Raw genomic sequence first — 24,859 nt, forward strand, 5'->3', positions numbered from 1 at the left:
TGCAAAACTGAAGACTGACTACAGGAAATAAACTTTCAAATACTTGGCTGCCAAACTCTGGGACCAGCTGGCGCTGTGACTTGGGACTGCAGAAATGCATATTAACTTTGAAAAATTACTGTGGGTTTAATCAAGAAAATGGGAAAGCAAGAGAAAGGGGAAAAAAACATGAAATCTGGAACTCATTTTGTAAACAACACTTTTTCTTCATTTCCCCCTTATATTAAGTAGATTTTTGCAGGTTTTAGCAACCTATCGCAAACGGCCTGCAGATGTTCTAGGTTACATTTCTCCTCAAAGAACAATGCTAGACTATATTTAACTAGATTTATTTTCTGAACCTCCTTTGCTACAGGGATCATGAGATCACCTGGGTTTTGTAAAAAAGAAGGGGAAAAAGAGATGATCACTTTTAGTACTTTCCTAATTTGTGGTGATAAGTTTAAAATACAATAGAGTCGACTACCTGTTAACACAAATGTGACTGGATAATCATTAACTTGGACGGGAGAAAGAGCAAACTATGGAGTCCCTGAGGAAGGTCTCTCACCCCACTGATGTACTAATTGAGATAGAATGCATGAGATGAAAGAGTTGAAGGTGTTGACATGACCCTGTCACTGTTCCACAAGGTTTGGTACACATGGCAACACCATTAAACAGCTGTTTACATTTTTGTATTGAAGATATTGAAAGAGGGAAAAGCAGTTAAAGCAACTGAAATGCAAGGTATTTAGGGTTGCCAGATGGTTTAACAAAAAATGCCGAACACCTCCTCCACCCCCAAAATAAAACACTGGGAAAAAATTCTATTGAGGAAAAAATGGGGGAAGACCAAAGTTGTTGGGGGGGAAAAAAAAGGAAAAAAGGACCCTGATACCCCAAGAGTTGTTTAAAAAAAAAAAAACCCCAAAACAAACGGCTTCCCTTTAAGAAATACTTTGCTTTTGAGGATTTTTTACCCTAACAGGCCGCCGGTGGCCGCCCGCCATCTTGCCTCCCTGCGCCGGGCCAGACAGCTCCCCTGCAGGACCCGGTAAGCACCCGGGATTTTCGCCTCCTGGCCGGGGAAAAAAAAAAATTAGAAATTACCGGACTTTTTAGGTGCCCGGTATTTTCTGAATTTTTTTTTTAAACCGGACAGGAGGCGAAAATCCCAGACTGTCCGGTTCAATAACGGACACCTGGCAACCCTAACGGTATTAAGTAAGGCTTTTATTTTAACAACAGCCACAATCCATTTGGTGGGTGAGGATTTTAGAAGGAAGATTCCAGTTGCCTGATGGGGCTTCCTTTTGAGTAGTTGAGTAGTCGCTGCACCCCTTGCTTACATCTCTTCTTGCAATCTCACTGATGGAAGAACAGAAGCATAATATCCCTCCTACACCTTATCGGGTATGGTTCACTGTCCCATGTAGTAGCACTTAGCCCACTTACAGAGAGAGAATGAGTCTGCTCTACATGTAGTAGAGGCTCAAGCACTAAGCTCCAAAAGTCACAGGTTCGGGTCCCTCCTGTCGGCGTTTCAGTAACACGTGCTCTTATTAGCCACTCTAAGCACTGGCAAACTTTTACCAGCAGTGGGCTGTTTAGGGCACAGGAGGGCAAAATATGGCCCCATAAGCTGTATTCGGCTTACCAAGATGCCAGATCCAGCCCCCGCAGAAAGCTGTTGGCTGCAGAGCCCATATGCTTCTCTGAGCCCTGCAGCACAACCACAAGGGTCCCATCGTCCAGAAACTGGCAAATGGGAGCTGCCTGGGCTGTGTTTGCAGGGCAGGCTGTGGGTGAAGTAACCCCCCCCTCCCACCTGCCCGGCTCATGGCACTCAGAGAAGTACATGGTCCTCACAGCCAGCTGTACTTTGAGCGGTGTGCAGGAGCAAGGAAGGCAGGGTGCTGGTCTGCTGGTTGGGAGCCGCCTCGGTAAGTGCCTCCTGGCCAGCTCCTCCCTCCCCTTCCTACACACCTGGCCCAGGTCACAACCCAAACCCTCTGCACTCCCGCTCCTGCACCCATACCCCTCCCAGATCCTGTACCTCCATCTTCTACACCAGCTCACAACCCTCCCAGACCCTGCACCCCTCCTCCAGGGCACAATCCTCTCCTGCAACCATACCCTCTCTCAGTTCCCTGCCCCAGGTCACAATTCCTTCCTTCATCCACTCTCTCCCAGACCCCACACTTTCTCCTGCATCCCACCCCCACCCCAGACCTCGCACCGCCTCCATTAATAGCATGGAAGTGCACGGCTGTTGACCATTCACCAAATTCTTGTTATTAATTCCCCGCCCCCCCCCAAAAAAAATGATTGCCCACCTCTTGTTAAGGGCATTCTTTCTAACTGCCTCTTTCTGGTCACAGACATTTAGTGAGGTTACAAAATATACAGTCTTGACCAGCTAAGCCAGACTCTTATGAAACCGAAAACAAAACGGGGGGGGGGGGGGGGGAGGGAGATGGGCAGGAGAAGAAATAAGGTGTGAAAGGAAAAACACACATTGGGTGGGAGTATGAGAGAGAAAGTGTCACATTCCAAGTGGTGTTCAGCATGTAACTAAAGCCAGCGGATGTCACCTTGGTCCCTCTTCTTCTGGCCTGGTTTGATCAGGGCATCTCTTTGGATGAGAATGACGAAGGTCCAGGATCCAAAGACAGGGTGGAGATGGCAGCCGTGATGGTGAAGTTTGCTCTTTCCGGTTTTCAGTGAGACAACATTGTGGAAACCAGCGCTCCCCACCGCAGGGTTCCCTCAAAGGCTGTCCGTCAGCGGTGTGAGTTTTGTCTTGTGCACCCATACTGAGGTCATGTGCCACCGCGGCACCCACCAGTTACTAACAAAATTACACCTGCACGCTCTATCACACACTGTAAATATCTATAATTTAAAATTGTTATATAAGAAAAAAATACTAAAACACTGGGTAATTAACAAGGTGCAAGACCCTGCACCCACCCACCCTGAAAACCTCCCAGCTTGCTGGATCCTGCCCCCAACACACACTGCCCACCCATCAAGACCACACACAGCCAGCTGGTACCGGTATAGGCCTGGCTACCTGCCCAACCCCACACACACATTGTAGTTGTGCCCAGCCTTGCAATGTGTCTCCTCCCCCTCCCATATGCCACCAGTATATAAGCCAGGACCGTGCTATTTGCCCCCCAAAACACAAACAGCCAGGACCTAGGCCTATCACAGCCCAAGCACCACTGCTCAGAGACCTGAGCCTAGCCCCTCATCTCGCCTGTTCCCAACCCCGCACCTTGCCCTCCGTCCGCCACCCTAGAATTTACCTGTGCCTAGTACCTCCGACTACCACAGACGGCTGGTGCCTTTGCGCCCCATCCGGCCAGCTTCTCTGCCAGGTTCCCCGCTGTCCTTGGCCCCTCTGGTACAACCCCAGTACCTACTTCACCACTCTCCAGCCCAGGCTCCCATGCAGCTCGTGGCTCTTCCGGCCCCGGCTGCCACAGCAGCCTCCTACTTTGGGGCTTGCAGCTCCTCCAGCCCCGGCCGCTGCTGCAGCCTTCCACCATGTGGCTCACAGCTCCTCTGGCCCCGGCCATACAGCAGCCTCCCACCATGCAGCTCCTCTGGCCCCAGCTGCCTCCTGCCACCTGCCATATGGCTTCGCAGCTCTGCATCAGAGGTGGACATTTTTTCTGCACGCAGCTTAGAGGGAACCCTGCCCCACAGAGTCTTTTTCTTAAAAGGAACCCAAAAGGGAGTGATGGGTGAAATAGCCCATCCCCGCGTTCTTTTGTCTATGCCTTATTTCCAACACACCAATGTCGGCTCATTGATTGCATCTCATGCTGTCCGTGTTTACAGACTCCTTGAATTAAACCAGTAAGCTTTTTGGATTGGACTAATTCACTCTCTTCTTGAACTTCTTCGCAGCCACATTTATTATAGTTTAGTGCAACATTTTATAAACTTTCATTCGCTTCTCACTGTTGAGCTCACAATTAGGGTAAATTTGAAGGCCCGATTATCACACAATCGTCCCAGCCCCAACCAAGGGTGAAGAAAAGAAAATACAGAAGGAAATTAGTATCAGTCAATAAGTCACCAGGCAGCAAAGAAAAAAAACCTAAGCCGTGGCTGGTACCCAAATTTCTCACTGGAAAGTCCTGCTGGGGGGAATTTCTGGGCCAGCAGCAGGTGCTGCCTTCCTTGACTGCTGCACACGTTTACCTGGCTTCTGCTGCTTGCTAGCCATGATTTGCTGGGATGAGAACAGGATTCATCAGGTCAGAGACTACAGGGTTGGCTCGGGATGAGCCAACACACCACTGAGCCTATGTCCGTGATGCCTAGTCAATGTGTGGAGGTAGGAGGAGAGGAATGACCAGTAGGAAGGTGCTCCTCGTACTTAGTGTTCTTGTCTGGCAGCATGCTTTAGAACACTAGACATGAGGATGGTTTTTCTTTGGCGTCGGGAAGCCTGTACACTTTCTTATTCTTTCCTGCTTTGCAGAGAAGAGGTCTTGTGCACAGTCTTTGACCAGTAGCTCAGGGCCAGAAGATGATCTACAACGCCAACCTGACTGTGGTCTAGCAGGATACTGCACTGATAGTCAGGTCAGAAAGCACAAAGGGGAGGTGTATCTTTAGAAACAAAAGATTTTCCTGCTCAGAGTTGGAGTGAGGAAAGGCCAGGTGATCCGTAAGTGCCAATAAGATATAGAACGACCTTGTAGACTTCCTCCAGTCTCTGAGAAGTGCAACAGCTACCTGAACCCACTCAGAACTCCCAACTGACTTCAGAAAACACAAAAGTTGACATGACTTCATTGGGAATTTTGCATGAGTAAAGACTAGTGGATCAGGTTTAAACTCAATGTCATAGATGTAAGCAGGGTCTGAATCAATGCTTCCATTGCAGCCAGCTGGAATGGGAGAGGAATCGTGGGCGTGGTTATGTTCACCCAGTTTACTTAGATCTGATAGTATTCAACAGTTATGTAAATACAGTTCACACTGAAATGGTAAAGAAATCCTGGGTATGGTTATGTAAATACAGTTCCCTCAGTTTTGCTTAGGCCTGCTTGATATTCAGTTGTTAAAAGGTGTTTTGTCTATTGTTACCAATTTGGCTGTTGTGGGGTCACAAACTGTGTTAACACTAAATGTAGGAACTGTAAGATATGACCGCCAATGCTTGTAGTTATTGGGCGCCGCAGGGTGAGCGGGGCGTGAGCTTCAGTCCCTGCTCACGCAATTTCCCCGCTGTACCTCTGGCTCCCCTACCCCCCGCGGAGACAGTGCTATGAGGATCTGTCTTTTAAGCCGGCTCCTCCCAGCACCAGCTTCTGCTCCCTGACCCTGACCCCTGCCCTCCGCTGCCTCTAATAGAGGCAGCAAGGTGGGGAAGTGACTAGTCGAGTCCCTACTCGACTATCCAATAAGCTTATGCTTATTGGATCATTGACTAGTTGACTAGGTGCTTGCATTCCTAATTCCAGGTAGCCGGCAGGAGCAGCACGTAGGTGACATTACCACCTACTCAACGAGGGAAGACATCATGATATCCCTATGAACTCTGGGTCTGCACTGACTGCACAGAGCTGTGACTGGGGTGTTTGAAGTGAGGGGAAAGTACATTATGTGAGTTGGAGATTGGACAAAAGATCTTTACGCAAAAGACTCTGCCCTGTGGACTCCAGGGATGGTACCTTGCCTACAGGTTTTCCTTGTTCGTGTGTGTTTCCGTAGGTTACAGATATTGAACAGATTGTTTCGATGTCTGACTCGGTGCTTGCAAGAAGGGAAGAATTGCCTCTAAAGGCACCCACTGGCTCGGCTGGAATTTTCCCAGTTGACTGGGTGGGGACTCAAGCCAGTTTGGGTACATTGTTGAACCCCCCGCCCCCCCCCAATACTGAACCCGGCCCCTCTGGTTGTCAACTGCTACCAACAGAAGGCTTACATACATTATTAATTACATGATCTAAAGAGACAGGACAATAAAGGATAGCACCATTGCTACTCTAAAGAGGAGGACCTGCAGGGTAGACAGACTCAGGGGTACACTCACATTGCATTCAAGCCCTCCTGGATGGCCTGTGTCAGCTGGTTCGGGCTATAGAGCTGCATTGTAGGCATACAGGCTCTTGGACCCCATGCGCCGCACGCGCATGCGCTGTGCGCCCGGGGCCAGCCCAGATCATTTGGCAGGCGCACGTAAATGCTCCGGCGGGGACCACTGTTGGGGACCACTTTTCTAGAGTCCAGGGTTCCCACTTACTCTGCAATTTTATAGTCCTGCAGCATGAGCCAGAATCAAACACACAGTGTGTGACACAACAGAGAATGGAAGCGAGCTCTCCTGAGAGCCCATCAAGCTCTTTAACCACAATGCTGGCCTCTCTTTGAGTTATGAATACATTTTCTGGAGACCAAGCTAGACTAGTTCATGGGGTCTTTCCTGGGTTAGCATTTAACCCAAACCCAACTGAAGTACAGGCCAAAAATATGCATGTGGCAGCAAGTAACATCTTTTTGAAAATGAAGCAAATACACCAACACTTAGAAGCACTTTCTAGTGGTTTAAAGAAAATGAAAGATTACCTTAGCCCCCTGCCAGTACCGTTCATCATAAGGGCTGGTCCCCCCGGCCCACCTGGAGTTTTGTCAGCGACTACTTCGGAATCAGGAGCTTGGCCTTTAAATCTAGAAAGGAGAATTTAAGTTAGCTTTGCATCCTAGAGAGGCTGCTGTGCTGTAGCTATCCCTAGACCCCAACACACACAGCACTTCACACAGAGAAGCTTTCACAAAACACCTCCATTTTCTCTCCCGGTTCCCCCAGCTTAGGAGAGACAGCTTCCACCTGTTACCTTTGTTTCCTTGGGCTGCGGTTGACAAAATTATTTACTTCTACTGACTACAAACCACTTGCTCTCAAGAAACTGGAGACTGAATATTATGGCAAATGTTTGCTCTTCAGCACATGGAAGAGTACCCTAGCACCAGGCAAGCACTCAAGGGCAGCATGGAAGCTGCATGCAGTATTGGACATTGCAGCTATTCTCCAGCTTTAAGATGGTCATGAGGTCCTGGGAGCTACAGGTCTCAGCAGATGATGTTCCTTCTTTCATAAACTCAGAGCTGGAAGAGACCTCAGGGGGTCATCAAGTCCAGCCCCCTGCTCTAGGCAGGACCAATTCCAACTAAATCAACCCAGCCAGGGCTTTGCCAAGCCAGGACTTAAAAACCTCCAGGGATGGAGATTCCACCCCCTCCCTAGGGAACCCATTCCAGTGCTTCCCCACCCTCCTAGGGAAATAGTTTTTCCTAATATCCAACCTAGACCTCTCCCACTGTAACTAGAGCCCATTGCTCCTTGTTCTGCCATCCGTCACTACTGAGAACAGCCTTTCTCCAGCCTCTTTGGAACCTCCCTTCAGGGAGTTGAAGGCTGCTCTCAAATCCCCTCCCACTCTTCTCTTCTGCAGACTGAACAAACCCAAATCCCTCAGCCTCTCCTCGTAGGTCATGTGCTCCAGCCCCCTAATCATTTTGGTTACCCTCCACTGGACCCTCTCCAATATGTCCGTATCCCTTCTATAGTGGGGGCCCAGAACTGGACACACTACTCCAGATGTGGCCTCACCAGAGCCGAATAAAGGGGAATAATCACTTCTCTAGATCTGCTGGCAATGCTCCTCCTAATGAACCCTAATATGCCATTAGCCTTCTTGGCTACAAGGGCGCACTGTTGACTCATATCCAACTTCTCATCCACTGTAACCCCAGGTCCTTTTCTGCAGAACTGCTACTTAGCTGGTTGGTCCCCACCCTGTAACAATGCTTGGGATTCTTCCATCCCAAGTGCAGGACTCTGCACTTGTCCTTGTTGAACCTCATCAGATTTCTTTTGGCCCAATCCTCTAATCTGTCTTGGTGCCTCTGGACCCTATCCCTGCCCTCCAGCATATCTACCTCTCCCCCTAGCTTCGCGTCATCCTCAAACTTGCTGAGGGTACAATCCATCCCCTCATCTAGGTCATTAATAAAGATGTTTAACAAAACCAAGCCTAGAACCAATCCTGGGGGCACTCCACTAGAAACTGACCACCAACCTGACATCGAGCCTACTCGTTGGGCCCGACAGTCTAGCCAGCTTTCTATCCATCTTACAGTCCATTTACCCAACCCATACTTCCTTAACTTGCTGGCAAGAATATTGTGGGAAACCGTATCAAAAGCTTTGCTAAAGTCAAGGTATATAACATCCACTGACTTTCGCACGTCCACAAAGCCAGTTACCTCATCATAGAAGCTAATCAGATTGGTCAGGCACGACTTGTCCTTCGTGAATCTATGTTGACTGTTCCTAATCACTTTCCCCTCTTCCAAGTGCCTCAGAATGGATTCCTTGAGGATCCCCTCTATGATTTTTCCAGGGAGTGAGGTAAGGCTGAGCGGTCTGTAGTTCCCTGAGTTGTCCTCCTTCCCTTTTTTAAAAGATGGGCACTACATTTGCCTTTTTCCAATCACCCAGGATCTCTCCCGATCTCCATGAGTTTTTTAAGATAATAGCCAAAGACTTTGCAATGACATTTGCCAACTCCCTGAGTACCCTCGGATGCATTAAATCTGGACCCATGGATTTGTGTATATCTAGCTTTTCTAAATCGTTCCTAACCTGTTCTTTCTCCACTGAGGGCTGCTCACCTCCGTCCCATTCTGAGTTGCCTAGTGCAGTAGTATGGGAGCTGACCTTGTCTGTGAAGACAGACTATTTATCTGAGTATCTTCTCTGTTTGGATCAAGATGGAAAATAGCATGCTGGTAAGTTTCCCTTTCTGTTTGTATAGCGATCCAATTTCTGGTCTTCGTAGAGAGCAACAGAAAGAACCTTAAATCTGCCACTGAGCCAGAATTGAAGATGGCCTCTTCTGTACCTCAAGCCAGCATAATTTTGGGCTGCCCTGAAGTGTAATTAAACACACCTAGAGGACTCATCCCCTGCCTCCACTGAAAGGCAGCCACCTCTGATATGAGAAGTGGAATCTATTATACAAGTAGAGCACATGGGATTGAAGAATACTGTGTCCACTGGAAACTGCAGGAGGGAATTTAGAGAGACAAGAGTTTGCCATGAAAAAAGGTTGACCCCTGCTCTTGGAAAAAGAAATATGGGCCTTTTAAGAGCCACTAACTAGTACAAGTGGCCAGGATCTTTTTTTACTTCTCATTTAAATGATGCCACCTGTAGCGTCCCATAATGGGCCTAGTCCTGCACTGTACACTTCTACCCACTGAGAGTATTCGCTGGTTTTGTTTGTTTTTTACTATGCTGGTGGTGGTGAAAGACAAGTGAATAGCTTAAGTGTCTTCCTTGGTGAGTCTTCCTGATCATTTAGCAAGGTGTACTTGAATGATTAAGTAAACAAGTCCTTGTCATTTGCAGCACAAGTTGGACCTCCCTGATCCGGCATCCCTGGGACCTGACTGGTCCTGGATGAGGGATTTTGCCAGACCAGAGGAGGTTGCTTTTGGACCCCTCCCATCAACCCCCCTGGCCTGGCCACTGGCCTCCCGCCTGGCTCCCCACCTCCTGCTGGCCCCGCTGGCCTGCCAACCCCACTGGGAAGCCATCTCTGATGGGGATCCCCGGCCCACCACGCACCCACGTGCCAGGGCGCCCAACCCTGCTGGGTAGGCCCACTGCCACGTGATTGGCGGCCCTGCCATCAGCTCCCTGCGTGCCTGCCCCTCAGGACTCCTTACCACTGGCCCTCCTCTGGGACTTTCTGGTCCTGCTACATCCATGCTAGACCATGGATGTTGCAAGACCAGAGAATCCCAATTAAGAGTGTCAACCTGTGTACAGAAGCAATTCTGTGGTTAGCAAAGAGACCAAAGAGGAGAATCACAAAGCTAAAACTAGAATAGGAAAGGTGATGCTTGAGGAGGACACCTGTAAATATTAGGCATATGCAGATATTGTATGTAGCTAGTTCCTTTGTATTTAACTCTAAAGAGACTGCAAAACACTCACTTATTTTTTACTGCAATAGTATAGGAGCCTTATTTGAAGATGAGATGGAAAATGTACAAACCTCTACACCTCTGGGAAGAGATAATGGTATGTTCAAGACTCAGACTATTAATTTATGGACTTTCCTCTGTACTTTTTTCCTAGCAACTACAACTTTGCAGAAGTGGAAATCTTCTCAGAACTGGTTAAAATAGGTGCAATTATAGCAATACCAATGACATCATTACAGAGACATTCAAGAGTCCTTTTGCTGGCCAGCCAGTGCCTCTCAGAAGACTCTGAAAACATTCATTTTAAAAGCAGCTCTGCCTGTGTGTCCTCATATCTACATATTTTTTCTTAGTGGGACATATGTATAGAAATAGGATATTTGAAGATTAAACAGCCTGTTTTCATAATGGAGATAGGAGAATAGTGGTGTCTCCCAGAGGTGTCTATCGGGACCAATGCTGTTCAACATATTCAGAAATGATCTGAAAAAAGGGGTAAACAGCGAGGTGGCAAAATCTGCAGATGGAACAAAACTGCTCAACATAGTTAAGTTGAAAGCAGACTCTGAAGAGTTACAAAGGGGTGTCTCAAAACTGGGTGACTGGCAGATGAAATTCAATGTTGATAAATGAAAATTAATGTGCATTGGAAAACATAATCCCAACTATACATATAAAATGATGGGGTCTAAATTAGCTGTTACCACTCAAGAAAGATCTTGGAGTCATAGTAGACAGTGCTCTCAAAACATCCACTCAAAGTGCAGCTGCATTCAAAAAAGCTAACAACATGCTGGGAGTCACTAGAAAAGGGATAGATAATAAGACAGAAGATATCATATTGACTCTACAGAAATCCATGGGATCGCCCACATCTTCAGTACTATGGGGAGGTCTGGTTGCCTCATTGCAAAAACAGATATACTAAATTAGAAAACGGCAATAAAATGATTAGGGGTATGGAACCGCTTCTATATGAGGAAATATTAACAACATGAACTTTTCAGCTTGGAAAAGAGATGACAAAGGAGAGATATGATGGAGAACTATAAAATCATGACTACTGTGGAAAAAGTAAATCAGGAAGCGTTATTTACTCCTTCTCATAGCACAAGAATATGGGGTCATCAAATGAAATTAATAGGCAGATGGTTTAAATCAAACAACAGGAAGTTTTTCTTCATGCAGCACACTGTCAACCTGTGGAACTCCTTGCCAGAGGATGTTCTGAAGACAGGACTTTAACAGGGCTCAAAAAAGAACTAGATAAATTCATAGAGGAAAGGTCCATTAATGGCTATTAGCCAGGATGAGCTGCAATGCAAAACCATGCTCTGAAGTGTCCCTAACCCATTTGCCAGAAGCTGGGACTGGATGACGGTGGATGGATTGTTCCATGATTCCCTGCTCTGTACATTCCCTCCGAAGCACCAGGCATTGGCCACTGTTGTAAGACACAATACCCAGCTAGAAGGACCACTGGCTGGATCCAAACTGACTGTTCTTATGAATACATCTGTTCCCACCTGCCTTCCCACCACAAACTATAATCCTTTGTTTGTGACCTCTGTCATTTCCTACTGTGATGGAGTGTTCCCCCCACACTGGCCTGGAAAGGGTGAATACAGCTGGAAAATCTGAGGGGAGTCATGTGGCCAAGTCATCACATGACTCAGGGAGCGGGTCCAGCTGAGGAGGAATGATCTCGGCTGGGACTATAAAGACGGGAAATTGGAAATACAGCGGGCTACTAGGAGAGTCTGCAGTCGTTCCCTGAGAGAAGGGAGGTGCAAGCCCAAAAACACAGAGGAGGGGAGAGCCAGGAAGGTAGGGCAGGGCTGAGGTAAAGGCACTATGGTCTACGGGCAACAGGCCTTGAAGGCTCTGAGCCAGAACTCGGAGCAGAGGCTGGGCCTGGATTCTCCTGCCAGCCATTAAGGGAGTGGCACGACGAGGCAGTGAACGGAAGACTGCCAACGGCTGCTGGAGAGGAAAGATTTTCCAGTACTCTAAGGAGAAAGCCATTTGGTGTCCAGGCTGGTGGGCCAAGCCACGACGAGGCAGTTCGGGGGAGTTAGGCAGAGCAAGAGAAGAGATAGAGAGATGGTGTACAGACACTGCAAGGGGTGTCAACCTCATGAGCTATGCCCCAGTGACCTCAGAGGAAGTACCATTCCAGCGGGGAGGGGACTTCCCTGTCACACTAACACAGACAGTTGTGACTGCCTCCGATCAAACATGCTAAACATACGCAATCCAAAAATGTATTCTTATATATAAAAGCAGCAGAGAAAGTTGCTTAAAGTACAAGTTATGCAGGCAAAACACGTCAGCTCTAATAATCCCTTTTAATACTTGAAAAGCAATTGTAGGGCTGGTGGGAAGGGAGAGAATGCATGCGTGGGATGCAGGTCATGTCATGAAGAATCTTGAGGGATCCCCTCGCCAGTGACGCTTTTAAAGTAACATCTACATCAAAGCTCTCATCAAATCCTCTTGCTGCTCCCTATAGGAGACTGCTAACATCCATTCATTCCTCCCTCTCCCTTCCACTGAAATCCGCATATTCAGCTGAGTTGTAGCCTGACTTTCTCAAGTAACTTTCTCTTTTGTAGTTTCAATACATCCCCTCTGACTCCTCCCCCTTGCCAGTCTACATGATTTAGTAGCAACATTTTATTCTTCCCTCCTACCACTGTCAAACCCTCACACAAATTTCTCCCTGGGCTCACACTCACCTTCTGCACAGAGTGAAAGGATCTCATTTTCACTTCAACATGCTGAGCAGTTCTGACCCGCCTATATCACTGTTCCAATTGCCTCTTCTTCACTAAGCTTCCCGTGGCTTAAGTATCTCCCCTGCCTCCACCCCAATGACAGTCTTGTATCTTCTTTCCACTTATCTTTGTGTCTTTTCCCACAGCGCCTCTAACTCGATTCTCAGGCCTCTTTTCTAAACTTCCCAGAAAACCACCTCCCTGTTTAAATCTCTCTTGAAACCCACTTTTCCCAGGTCACCTTTCCTCCAACACCATCCAGAATTCAAGTCTGGAGTCTCAGTTGGGGTTTTCATGTAAATCAGATGTGGATAATACAGAGACACACATAATCCCTTGACTGAAGAACCACATCTTCCCTTACGGGTAAAACATCAGTACTCAAATCTACAGCTTGCATTTCCTTGTACTCCTTTTCCTGCTTCCTTTGTCTTCTCTAACACTTTAGCCTTACTGCTCACGTTATCTTTCTCCCACTCATGGTTTTGGCACCTTCTATGATGCTGTTCCTTAAACTCCTTATTCTAGTGCACCAATGCACTCGCTCCTCCTTCAATCCTCCTCAAAGTTAATGTCTTCTGTCAATCTTCCTCCCTTATTCTGGACCAACTTCTTTAAGGCTCTTCTTTACCTTAATGGTCATCCCACATTTAGCATTGTGGCTATAGTCTCATCTTGTTTAAATTACAAGTTCCTTAGGGCACAGAGCATGTTTTACTCTGTTTCTCAATACTCCATATAAATATTCGATGCCACAGAAATTCTTTACTAAAAATTATCCTATATCTATAAACCTCGCAAACTCACCTGTTGTAATCCAGCCTGGATTGGTGCAGCTGTTGCTGCTTCAGAAGTAGTTTTGCTTCCTGCTTAGTGAGCAAATGTTGGAGACGTTCCTTTTCAACTTCCAGCTCCATTTTCTGCAGCAGAAGCTGCTGCCTTCTTTCCTCAGAGAGCCTTTTACTGTGCTCGGTTTCTTTTGATCCAGAGTCTACACTGTCATTCATCCCAGGCACTCGAGAAAGTCTCAGGTAATCCCAGGTTTCAGGAAGTGACCCAGAATGTCTTTTGGGTCCATGGCTGACCTTTTGGTTATCCCAAACATTCTCTGAGCTTCCTGGCTGGCTACAGGCACAATGACTCATTTGCTGAGAACAAGTGTTCTGAAAATCACTCATCCTCCGGCCCACATCAGGAGCCACGTGTGTGTGGTATGGGGCACTTGGCATTGCTGACAACATCCTATTGTTACATTTTCGATGAAAGCCATTTTCCACTGGACATTCATTCAGAACTTCCTTTTGGTTGTAGTGGGTCGCAGTCCCATATGCATGATTATTTCTACAGTGCTGAGGTACTGAAAACAGGACTGGACTTCCAGGCTGTGATGTTTTATTGTTCTTGTGTAACATCTGTGGTCTTGCTATACTTAGATAGGAACCATCCAGTTCCAAAGGTGGCAGCTGGCACGGACTCTTCTTGTTGGACACCTACAATAAGAGAAACAAGCTATCATCTTGCAAATTGTAACACGGTGTGTGTTAAATTGTATTGTTCAGTAACAAAATTTGTTTCTCGCCATCAGTTCACAGAGTAAAGCTGTCATGCGGGTACTGAGAGATTCAATGCATTGTGCTGATGGGCACCTAGCAAGACTCATACAATGTTTATCAAAAGGCAGAGATAAGCCTGCTATCAAATCTACATTTCAATCAGGCTACACAAGTGCAATAAATAAGAAACTACTGTCTGTAGGATCCTCCTCACAAACAAGCAGCTTCAGAGTACCAAGTAGTTGTGAGTATCTAGGGTTACATAAAATCAACTTGAAGAGTGGCAAAAAACATTAAATGTTAATGTATGAAAATGTTTAATTTTGAATGCCAAGCCAAAAAATCCATTCAGCCACTATAAATACTCTTTGATTGGCCATTACACGGCAGGAGATCTGATGTAAAACATTTCACCTTGCACTGAATGGGATATTACTTACCGCCGGAAATTTGATGAGAGTTTTTGAAATGTCTTTACAGAAACACAGATAAAAACCGACTACTTTCTGTAAAATATGGTTCTACTTCAAACGCTGTCATTTAAATAAAAAACATGTTTAAATTCAGCTATAAACGTAAGTGATTTTTCAATTAAGTTGGGCAAGTGATTATACTCTGATAAAAAGAAAGAAAGCAGAAAAAAGACAGTTGTAATTCACATTTGTCTTCCCAATGAAAAGTGAACTATAGTGGGTTTGTTCTACTCATGGCTATTATGTAATGGACATCACAATCCAGATTTTATCCAGGAGTATCCTTGCACTGCGGTTTGTCTCGGCAGTTAAGCATTTGTGTTGCTGTGCACATCAGAACAGCAGTGAATCACTCACAGCTCTTTTTCTCGACGTGTGCGTTAATTTCAGTAACATATTGCATTTAAACTCTGTCTCAGCCCTCAGGCCCTTTGTCAAAGATTTAATTTTGTTTAATTGCAGAAGCCAGGTTTGTTAAAGATAAACAAACTACTTTAGCAGCAGCTAGCAAGTTGAAATTTGGTGGTCAATGATGAGCAGAAAATTACTTTGTGGATTCTGGTAGCACACACAACGGATTAGTGGCAGTACATATGCGCTGGGAGACAATCTCTGTCCCAAAGAGTTTATATTTAAGAATGCAAACAACATACTAAGGGTTGGAGAGGAATGTAATCCAACTATATACGTTTTTTGCATGCATTATTACATTCCTTATATAAACAATCACATCAACTCTCTTTGCCTGCCCCTCAGCTCCCTCATTTTGAAGTTTTGTGCAGGCCGCATAGAAAAGACTAGGCAGATTATCCCCAAAATACTGATCTATGATTCAGTTTTGTTTTCACAAAAATTTATTCTTCGGTTCCACCGAGAGTGAAAGTCATGCACACCACATGAAGTCCAATGCGTTGGTGGCATCTGTATTAGCGTCAGTGCTAAATGGGTATGCAATGTTTGATGCTCTGGATTGGGTGACAAGTGCAGGACATTAAAATATTTCAGAAGTCAGAGGCTGATGGGCCACCTACCAGAATTGCACCATGATTCCAGAAGACAAGCAGAGTTGTTTGTTTTTATTTGTTTGATGCCATCGCTGTGCACGATGATTTCATAGACGAATAAAAACACAGTTCCCTGTCCCATGGACTTTATCGTCTCAATTAGACACCACACAAAAAGGGATTTGGGGAAACAAATAAAAGATGGAGTGCATGATTATAGGATATACTGTATATGAGAAAAGAGACCATGAGAGAATCCTGTAGCTACCTGTTACACATCTCAAGTCTCACCTTACCAACTTTAGGTCATTCCTGGGAATGGGGCTACAAGTTGGGGTGGTTCCCATAGACCTCAGGATCAGAGATGGGAGTGCATGCAAGTTGCTCTCAAATGATCCCACTGGCCATAGCTCTGAGGTTTTGATGGGCTCTAAAGAGAACCATATCCATCCCTCTTTAAGTCTTTTAAGCAATTCATAAAGGAAAAAAGAGAGGACCCCACAAATAACATCCCTAAGAGTTTCCTTATTTTATCAGTTTGTTTTATTGACTAAAGGGACCAAAATGTGATAAGAAATCTCAGCACATGAACAGGGATGGTATAAAAATAATTGCCAGGAGCAGATTTAAAGATAAAGGCCCACACTGCAAATTAACTTCGTGACTGAGACTCGATTAAAAGTCCCTCAAGGCCCTAAAAGGGAGGTTCCAGTTAGCATTTGTTGACCTTGGCCACCATTAAATCTGCCCTGATGATCTCAGAAATGGCACTGACATTTAAATACTTCATAACAAGCCAGAGAAACTTTAATGTTATGTCACAGTTCCCATATGCTGGGGGAGAGGGGGGAATTTTCTTTAATATCACAGGATGCAAATAGTGTTTTTTTCATTTCTCTAGATGATAGGGGCAGTACTATTAGGTGGAAGACTCAATTCCAGTTTCACATGACTTTAAAGGCCACTCAAGGTCAACCCCGTAAGATAAAATTAACTAATTTTGAGTGGGACAGCCAGGGGGAATCAACTTGGCAAGTTATCTTATTTTCTGTTAATGCCTAAATTGAAAACTGTAGCAGAATAGCACCAATCTCTGAAAACTTATAGTGGCATCCACAGCTCAGTTGGATTGTGAGCCCAGGGCACGATGTACAATCTGTGATGGGCAGGACAGCAAAGGGAAAGAGGACGACTATTCGAAAACAAATTCACTGCTTTGTAAACATACGGAATTAGGTACTTTTATTAGACGAGTTTAAAACAGATATTGCCTGTGGGACACACCAAAGCCACAACAGGCTGTGATGGAACAGATGTGCTTCTCCCATTCTTCCTGTGTGTTATTTGAAGATATACCTTCCCTTAACTAAAGCTTAACAGACAAACTGCTGCTTGTGACATATGGAGTTAATATGACTTGATCCAATTTGAAACTGCCACACAGAAATAAATATACACTAAAAGGAGTTCAAATAATTTTGTTAGGGCTAGAAACAAAAACATAGGGAAGTACTATGAATCGCTTCTTGTAATCCTTGTAATTTCTGCTGAGGGAGTCAGAACAAAGTATAAACAAATACTGAGTCCTACAACATCACACACACACACGCGCGCGCGCACACCCAGACACACACATGCCCACACACACACCTGAGTTGCAACTCCCTCATATCAATTGTAATTTCTACAAAGTTCTCTTGAAAACAAACTGTGGATATACTCTGTAGGAACAATATGCACAGTACCACAAAGGACGTACTGTTATTTAGATACTACTGCTAGTGTGGCAGTGTACTGTAGGGGAACATGCAAAACAACTAACAGTAACATAAGATGTAGGCTAAATCCCCATTTCCCTATGTAAAACCAGTATATTTTCTCAAAAGTCACTACAGTATTCTAGTAGTCATAAGATTGAAGAACACAAATTAGTTCCCTCTATATATTTACACAGGTGAAATTCTGGTCCCATTGACTTCAATTTCTAGTATGCAAAAAGATGAAAGGTTACTCACCAGTAACTGTAGTTCGGCAAGATGTGTGTTTCTATGGGTGTTCCAATTCAGCTGTGCATGTGCCCCATGCACCTTCAAGCAGAGATTTTCACTAGCCATGCCCATTCAGCCTGCAAATGTGCCCTATATTGTGGCTATGCAGGACTGTGTGGGCAAACTGCCTTCACTTTCTTCTCTATTGCCAAGTCCAACTAAGAAAACTAAAGGTGAGTTAGTTGGACACCTGCAGTGACTCACATCTCCAAGAACCACCACACAAGGTAAGTTTTCCTTCTCCTTTGAGTAGCGTCCCTATGGACACTAGTCTTCTGAGCAGAATCCCCAGAAGGAGATTGCTTTGGTATAGAGTTTAGTACAGAAGAGTGAACTCCCCACTGTTGTCTCAGATCTAGAGGCACGGCCCAAGGCATAGTGCTTGGAGAAAGGATTTATTGGAGACCGTAGAGCAGTTCTGCAGGTTTCAGGTACTACAGTGTCCATAAGTAAGGCCACAGATGCTGACTGCAACCATGTAGTGTTTCCCAGAAGCTTAGCAGGAAGCTGGATTTTGGCACTCTCAGCAAGCGATTAACACTCCTCAAAATCCACCTTGATAGTCTCTGGGTAGAGATAGTCAATTCCTCATATCTGTCTGCAAATAGGGACAAAAAAAATATCTAGGAGATTTCCAGGACAGTTTTGGTCCTATCGGTCATCTTCTGTCATCTAAAGTATGGAAAGCAGCTACCCAGCCTGTGTTACTTGGTTTTGGGGAAATATATATGGTCTGCTTCAGATGAATGATACCTCTTATATTCCCTAAAGTACATATGCATCATTGAACAGCTGTCTCCCCGTAATTCTCTAGCCTGAGGTGCCTTCTGTTGCACTTCCTCAGACCCGCTGAGGAACAAACCCGGACAAAGGGTGGGCTGCAGCAGTACTGTTTTGGGGGTTGTTTATTGGTACAGATTCTTCAAAGTAAAGTCAGTCTCTCTCTCACAGTCTCACAGTCTCACTCTCAGTCTCACAGTCTCACTCTCTCAGTCTCTCTCAGTCTCTCTCTCTCTCTCTCTCACACACACACACACACACACACACACACACACACAGTTTGGAGGCAGGCTGCAAGTGTAGTGTAGATTATTTTTGATTTCGCTGGAGGCTGGAATGCTGGCTAGGTGTCAGCTTCCCAGAGAATCGACCATGATGTTCCTTGGGAGATCCCTTCAGATCTGCAGGAGGCTTTACTTCCTCTGGGCCAGTCCCAGGCTTCTGCTGTAATGTTACATTTTGTAAGAGAGATTTTTCTGGCTGCTTCTCAGTTAATTTATCTGCTTGCAGGGTATTTGTCTGCCTTAAAAGTTCCCGGATCCTCAATTGCCTTTTTGGTTGGGTATTTCTCATTCACACCTCACACACATTCCACTGGTTACACACATATTCACAAGCAATATGGTTTGTAAGCAAAGTGGGGCCTCATGGCCTTGAAGACAAGAAATGACATTGTAACATATCAAAGGCATGATAAAAAGCTTAACAAATTATAAGAAAGCTAAGGTCAGGGAAGAAGGGAAAAGCAGAGAAGTATTTCCAGTAAGCTAGGGTATGTCTACACTACCCCGCTAGTTCGAACTAGCGGGGTAATGTAGGCATACCGCACTTGCAAATGAAGCCCGGGATTTGAATTTCCTGGGCTTCATTTGCATAAGTGGGGAGCCGCCATTTTTAAATCCCTGCTGGTTCGAACCCCGTGCAGCGCGGCTACACGGGGCTCGAACTAGGTAGTTCGGACTAGGTTCCTACTCCGAACTACCGTTACTCCTCGTGAAACGAGGTGTACCGGTAGTTCGGAATAGGAATTCTAGTCCGAACTACCTAGTTCGAGCCCCGTGTAGCCGCGCTGCACGGGGTTCGAACCAGCGGACATTTAAAAATGGCGGCTCCCCGCTTATACAAATGAACCCCGGGAAATTCAAATCTCAGGCTTCATTTGCAAGTGCGGTATGCCTACATTACCCTCCTAGTTCGAACTAGGAGGGTAGTGTAGACATACCCCTAGACACCAGTGAAGAGGAGAGGGGGGCCGTGTCTGACTGGTTTCACCTTTGACCCTGCTGTGATGTCAGAACCACAACTCCTGGCCTGTTCACACAGTCTTCAGCGATCTTTGGGAGCTACCTTTCTCCTTCCTTGGATGAAGGGCCTGTATTATGCATTTTCCCCAGCCCTTCTGATTCTGAAAGTGCTGAACAAGATCAGGCAGGACAGAGGCTTTATCATGATAACTTTGACCATATGGCCACAACAGGTGTGGCATCCTAAACTGCTTCAGTTTTCTTCTTGTTCCGTCTTCTCACTCAAGTGCTTCATCCAAACATAAAGGTCCTTCCCCTCAAGATATGAGTGAACAGTGGGTTTGTGGGCATAAAGTATATCTGTTCAGTAGAGGTGCCCCGCACTGCACAGGGCTCTGCGGTGTTCCCTCTGGACAAGACCACAACTTAAAGCAGTTTAAATCTGACAGCCCTGCTACTGCTCTGTACTCCATTGCGGTGGGGCATTGTCCTGCTCCTGTCTCTTGCGAGTTGCTGTCACTATGGCAGGATTTGACAAACCCCCTTGCAGGATCCAAGATCACCTCTCTAACTGAAAGGGTGACTCTGATCGATGCTGCCAATTGGAGGATATCCAATACATTTTGCTGCGATTCTTGGACCTCTTTGAGGGGTATCTTAAAGGAGGCTGCCATGCTCTTGATGTGGTCTCGGATGTGCTTAAAGTCATCAGCCAAAGAGTGGATGAGGCAGTACTGCTTTATCAAGGATGATGGGAAGGTAGTGGTGTGAGCAGTAGGCACCTAATCTGCTCTAGCTTCTTTTTCCTCAAATGTCTCCCCCTGCTGGGGAATGGTTTGAGACGGTGGAGACCATCTCCCCCTCTCATCCTTGTGGGTTGGGTTTGGAGCCTTGGACAATTGCTGTGGGTAAGCAGCCAGGGAATCTCAATATGGCCATGAGGGGCCGGGTCCATACAGAGGAGGGGTGGCATCAAGGGCTAGGCTCTCATCACTGGTGCTGTCCTGGATTCCTCTCCATCTCTGTGGTCCGCATATAAAGGCCTCCTATAGGAAGGGCAGGAGAGGCTGAATGGAAGTCCACATCATTCTTCTCCTCAAAAAGAATCCCCAGCTGACAATGGTGAATAGGGCGACAACAGTGATAAATGAGAGTCCAGACACTGAACAACTCTCAGTACTGAGGGAGCATTTGAGCAGTCCTTTGAGTGCTGACTGGCAATGTCCAGATAACGTGTCTGGAAGCAGATGATACTGAGGGTTAGAATGTGCCAGGGAGGATGCCAGAAGGAAGATTCTTTGATTTATGTGGTACCAGGGTTAGAAGAGCATCTGATGGGATCTGTCTGGAGGCATGTCCCTCCTTGCTGTCTCTGTCATGCTTGGTCCATCCCACGGCTTGCTCAGAGCCATGTTTGCTCTTGAAGGGGTTTCTTGGTTTTCTTTTGGAGGCGCATCCAGGCCTGACAGGACTGAAAGCACATGCAGCCTCCACAGTATTGGATCTGGAAGCCAGTGATTTTGAGATCACTGACTTAGTGGGAGAACAAGGTCATTTTAGAGCAGACTCCTTATGAGGTGAATCAGAGATCTTTCTCCTGGGTCTTTCAGAGGACTAAGAAGCCTTTCCTTTCTTGGGGGAGTGTTAGGCCAGGGCCAAAGAAGCAATTGATCTGCCCAAAGATTGATGTACTCTAATGCAGGCTGAAGGGAGTGTTCCATTACTGGGAACCTCAACTTAATGTCTCTGAACCAGGGCTAAAGAGAAGTTACTCCTGGGGCATGTGTGACTCTCTTAAGCAACAAATGCCCTTGAAGTGGTTGACAATAACCAGGATAGACTCCTGGCAAGTGAATCAAAATTTGACAGCCGGAGAGCCAAAGAACGTGCTCCCAAGAAGGTTAGTCTTCCTAATGAGGCAGGGGTGGGAAGAGGAATAAGGCATTCCTCACACTAAAAGCTAAATTAACTAAATTCTTCTTAAGATAAACTAACTCTAAGGGTTTTAATAGGACAAGGCATGCTAGAAGCAGACAAGCTACATGTCCATCTCAGGGGAGAAGCAAGTGGGGTCGATTTATCCACATAGTCTAGAGGCGGCGCATGAGGATGCGTTTGGACTCACATTGGGGCCAAAAGGATACAACTAATAAAAATCTCCAACTGAAGGCGTATGCAAACCCAAAGCGGAGCACCTACAGGGATACTACTGGAAGATGAAGAGAATCTTTCTGCTAGCCAAAAGGAGTGCTGCTCCACAAGATGGTTTCTTGAAGCATGCAGGTGGCACGCATTACTAACACAACTGACATACATTTTATTATACAGATTCTGTAATTGGAATCAAACTAACATGTAAGATGTTGAAGTAAGAGCCAGCAGAAAATCTAAGGATGACTCCATTCTCTCAGCTGTGCTACCTCTGTAGTGCTATGAACAGTAACATTTATTTTTGTCACTAAAATGGAAATTATTCTCAATGTGCCCCAGAAAACAGGTGTGGGGTAGAAACTGGTGCCACTTTAACATAGTCTCTTTTTAAATTACTAACACAGTTTAATTACTGTATAAAGTCTAGTAAAGGAGCTACTCTTGAAATCATTATCAAGAAAGAATTTCCCTACAAGAATGAACAAAATGAAAGTTTTGAAATAAATGAGTAAGATCTGCTGAAGTCCAGCTTTACCCTTTCTTTTTATTGCACAATCTTTTATTAAAATCTCCATTACAAAAAGTCTAAGATGAATCATTATAAAGTGCTTTGATCGTATGATGATTGTCTGCATTAATACCTATCATAGATAAGGGAGATAACTTAAAAGGTTAGTTGCCTATTTTCCTAGCTGGAGATAAGGGGCTGTGTTCCTCATGAATGATGTATGATTACAATTGCTATGTTCAAATGCATAATAGAAAAGGTCCATATGCAAAGAAAAGATAGGCGGGTGCCAGGAAGGCTGCATTTTTCATGTGTAATCTCATTGAACTCATGGGACTGCACAGGTGGGACAGACAAATTGCCCAGAAAGGTAGAGCTATGGCTAGGCAATGATCTAGGACTGCAAAAGAACACCAATGAGAGCTAGCGGAACCCATCTATGTATGAATTTTAGTTTGATTTCCTGAACTCTGTATGTATATGCCTTACAACTGTCTTTTGCTGGAATCTGGCACCATACTGCTTGTGTTTAAAGGGCACTGGTGCCTGGGTATCTGCCTCCGAAGGAGATGGTCATTAAGCACCATCGACATCGGAATGGGACTTGCCTTAGTAGAATAATGTTGGGTAAAACCAATTTTTCCAAGTCTGAACTCCTGGTGGATAGTAACCAAGCAACACAGCATCTGATGAAAGACCCTGATCAACTGAAGGGATGGGGACTGGAGGCTGATCAGGAGGATACGTGGCAGTGGGGACTGGAAATTATAATAGGCTACAGGCTGATCAATGAGCAGCTCTCTCTCAACATCCAGAACAGGAAGAGAAGGATTGTGGTCCAGCACTGTGGACCTGGGGACCTCAGACGATACCAGCCAAGACCCAAAAAACCCATTCAAGAGTGGTGAAAACTCTGACAGAGAGAACTATTTTGGATGGATCTTTACATCTTTTGTGCTGTCTAAAGTAAAGAGTGATTGGAATAGAAATCCTTCTGCAAAAAGTCTATCTTATTGACTTCAACTATCCCACATCTCCAAAGTGTTCAACTATAAACCATGAGAATGGAGCTTTTGGGAGGGTGTACCTAAATTACGAGGGAGTCCTGGGAGATCCTGTACTGGTCTTTGGGCCTAGGTCAGCTGGACTGCAGGGTATCACTCCTGAGTAAGGGACCATGTAGACAGTCTAAGCCCAAGGAACAAGCCTAGAAATCAAAGAGCCCATGACTGGAACCCACACAGATGCATACACAAAGGAGTTTAAAAGTACACGTACCCCAATATTTGTATCCAAACAGCAACCTGGTGATATCCAACAATGGGGAGCTCGACTAAGTCTGTGTAAATACATTTTCTGTTTAGGCTATTACAAAAATATACTGCAATTAACTTTTTTATTTCTCTTTGCTTGCAGTGTTTGCACCGGAAAGTCAAGTGGATAAGAAACCTGGACTCATAATGACATTTCAGCCTTTGCTGCCAGGATCCTTTTGCAATTCATCTTTATTCACAACAAACATACTGCCCTCTCTCTAACTCTGTAAGCACTGTCTGCAACTAGTCTTTTCAACAGCCGACTCTCCTTAAACTGGCTATTAAAGCAATCATCAATAATACAGTGCTCCAAGAAAAAAATAATACGAACCCAGGATTGAGAGCGAAAAATCCCTTTATATTCAGTCTCTGAAGATACTTTGAGTAGAGTGCCTATTAAGCCACAGCACTAGCAATACAGGCCAACGTGATGTCTGACCATTAAAATTAAGCTAACATGTTTGCTTTGCAAAACAGAGCCATACAGAACCTGCTTGCATAATGGAAAATATGCCACCACACTAATCTTGACAGTGCCGGGTCTAACTATTAACATTCACTATGCTACCAACATTATAAAAACAGAAAATCGCAATCTTCTGACTTCAATTTTTTACTCCTGCCCTTTATTTTACTGAGGAATCAGTAGTTCAAGACCTAAATAAATATTTCAAAAACTATACTATTTGTGAGCAGAGCAGGTCACTACCATTTCCCAGTGCATTTGGAGTTCATGTGAAATAAGGGCAGAAGAAAGATGAGCTGCATTTTTAACACGGGCACACACAGAATAGTTGTCTCGCTATAAAGAATGCGTAACGCCACATCTGCACTGTGTGCGTTGCCAAAGCCCCATCAAAATAAATGCAGAGCATTTTCCCAAGTGCAATTAACTCGCCTATTCTGGCAGGTTTTGCTAGAAGATCATCAAGGTAGATTACCTTCCAGCACATGCACTAAACACTTACAGGTGTTACATCATCAGTTATTACTTACAAAC

At 45.4% G+C, this 24,859-nt stretch overlaps 1 protein-coding gene across 3 annotated transcripts in view; it reads right to left on the reverse strand.

Moving 5' to 3' along the window:
- KIAA1328 (KIAA1328 ortholog) overlaps positions 1–24,859 on the reverse strand; it is a 335,345-nt gene that overhangs the window by 150,710 nt on the left and 159,776 nt on the right. For all 3 annotated transcript variants that reach the window (XR_012905002.1, XM_075932758.1, XM_075932757.1), the window contains exons 7-8: positions 13,590–14,272; positions 6,577–6,678 (exon numbers count right to left, since the gene is read on the reverse strand). Coding sequence is in view for 2 of the 3 variants with exons in the window: in XM_075932758.1 (XP_075788873.1) it covers positions 6,577–6,678; positions 13,590–14,272 (785 nt within the window). In the remaining variant the exon portion in view is untranslated. The remainder of the gene's footprint in view (positions 1–6,576; positions 6,679–13,589; positions 14,273–24,859) is intronic.

Source organism: Pelodiscus sinensis, chromosome 6, assembly GCF_049634645.1.
Source record: "Pelodiscus sinensis isolate JC-2024 chromosome 6, ASM4963464v1, whole genome shotgun sequence".
Classification (NCBI taxonomy): domain Eukaryota; kingdom Metazoa; phylum Chordata; order Testudines; family Trionychidae; genus Pelodiscus; species Pelodiscus sinensis.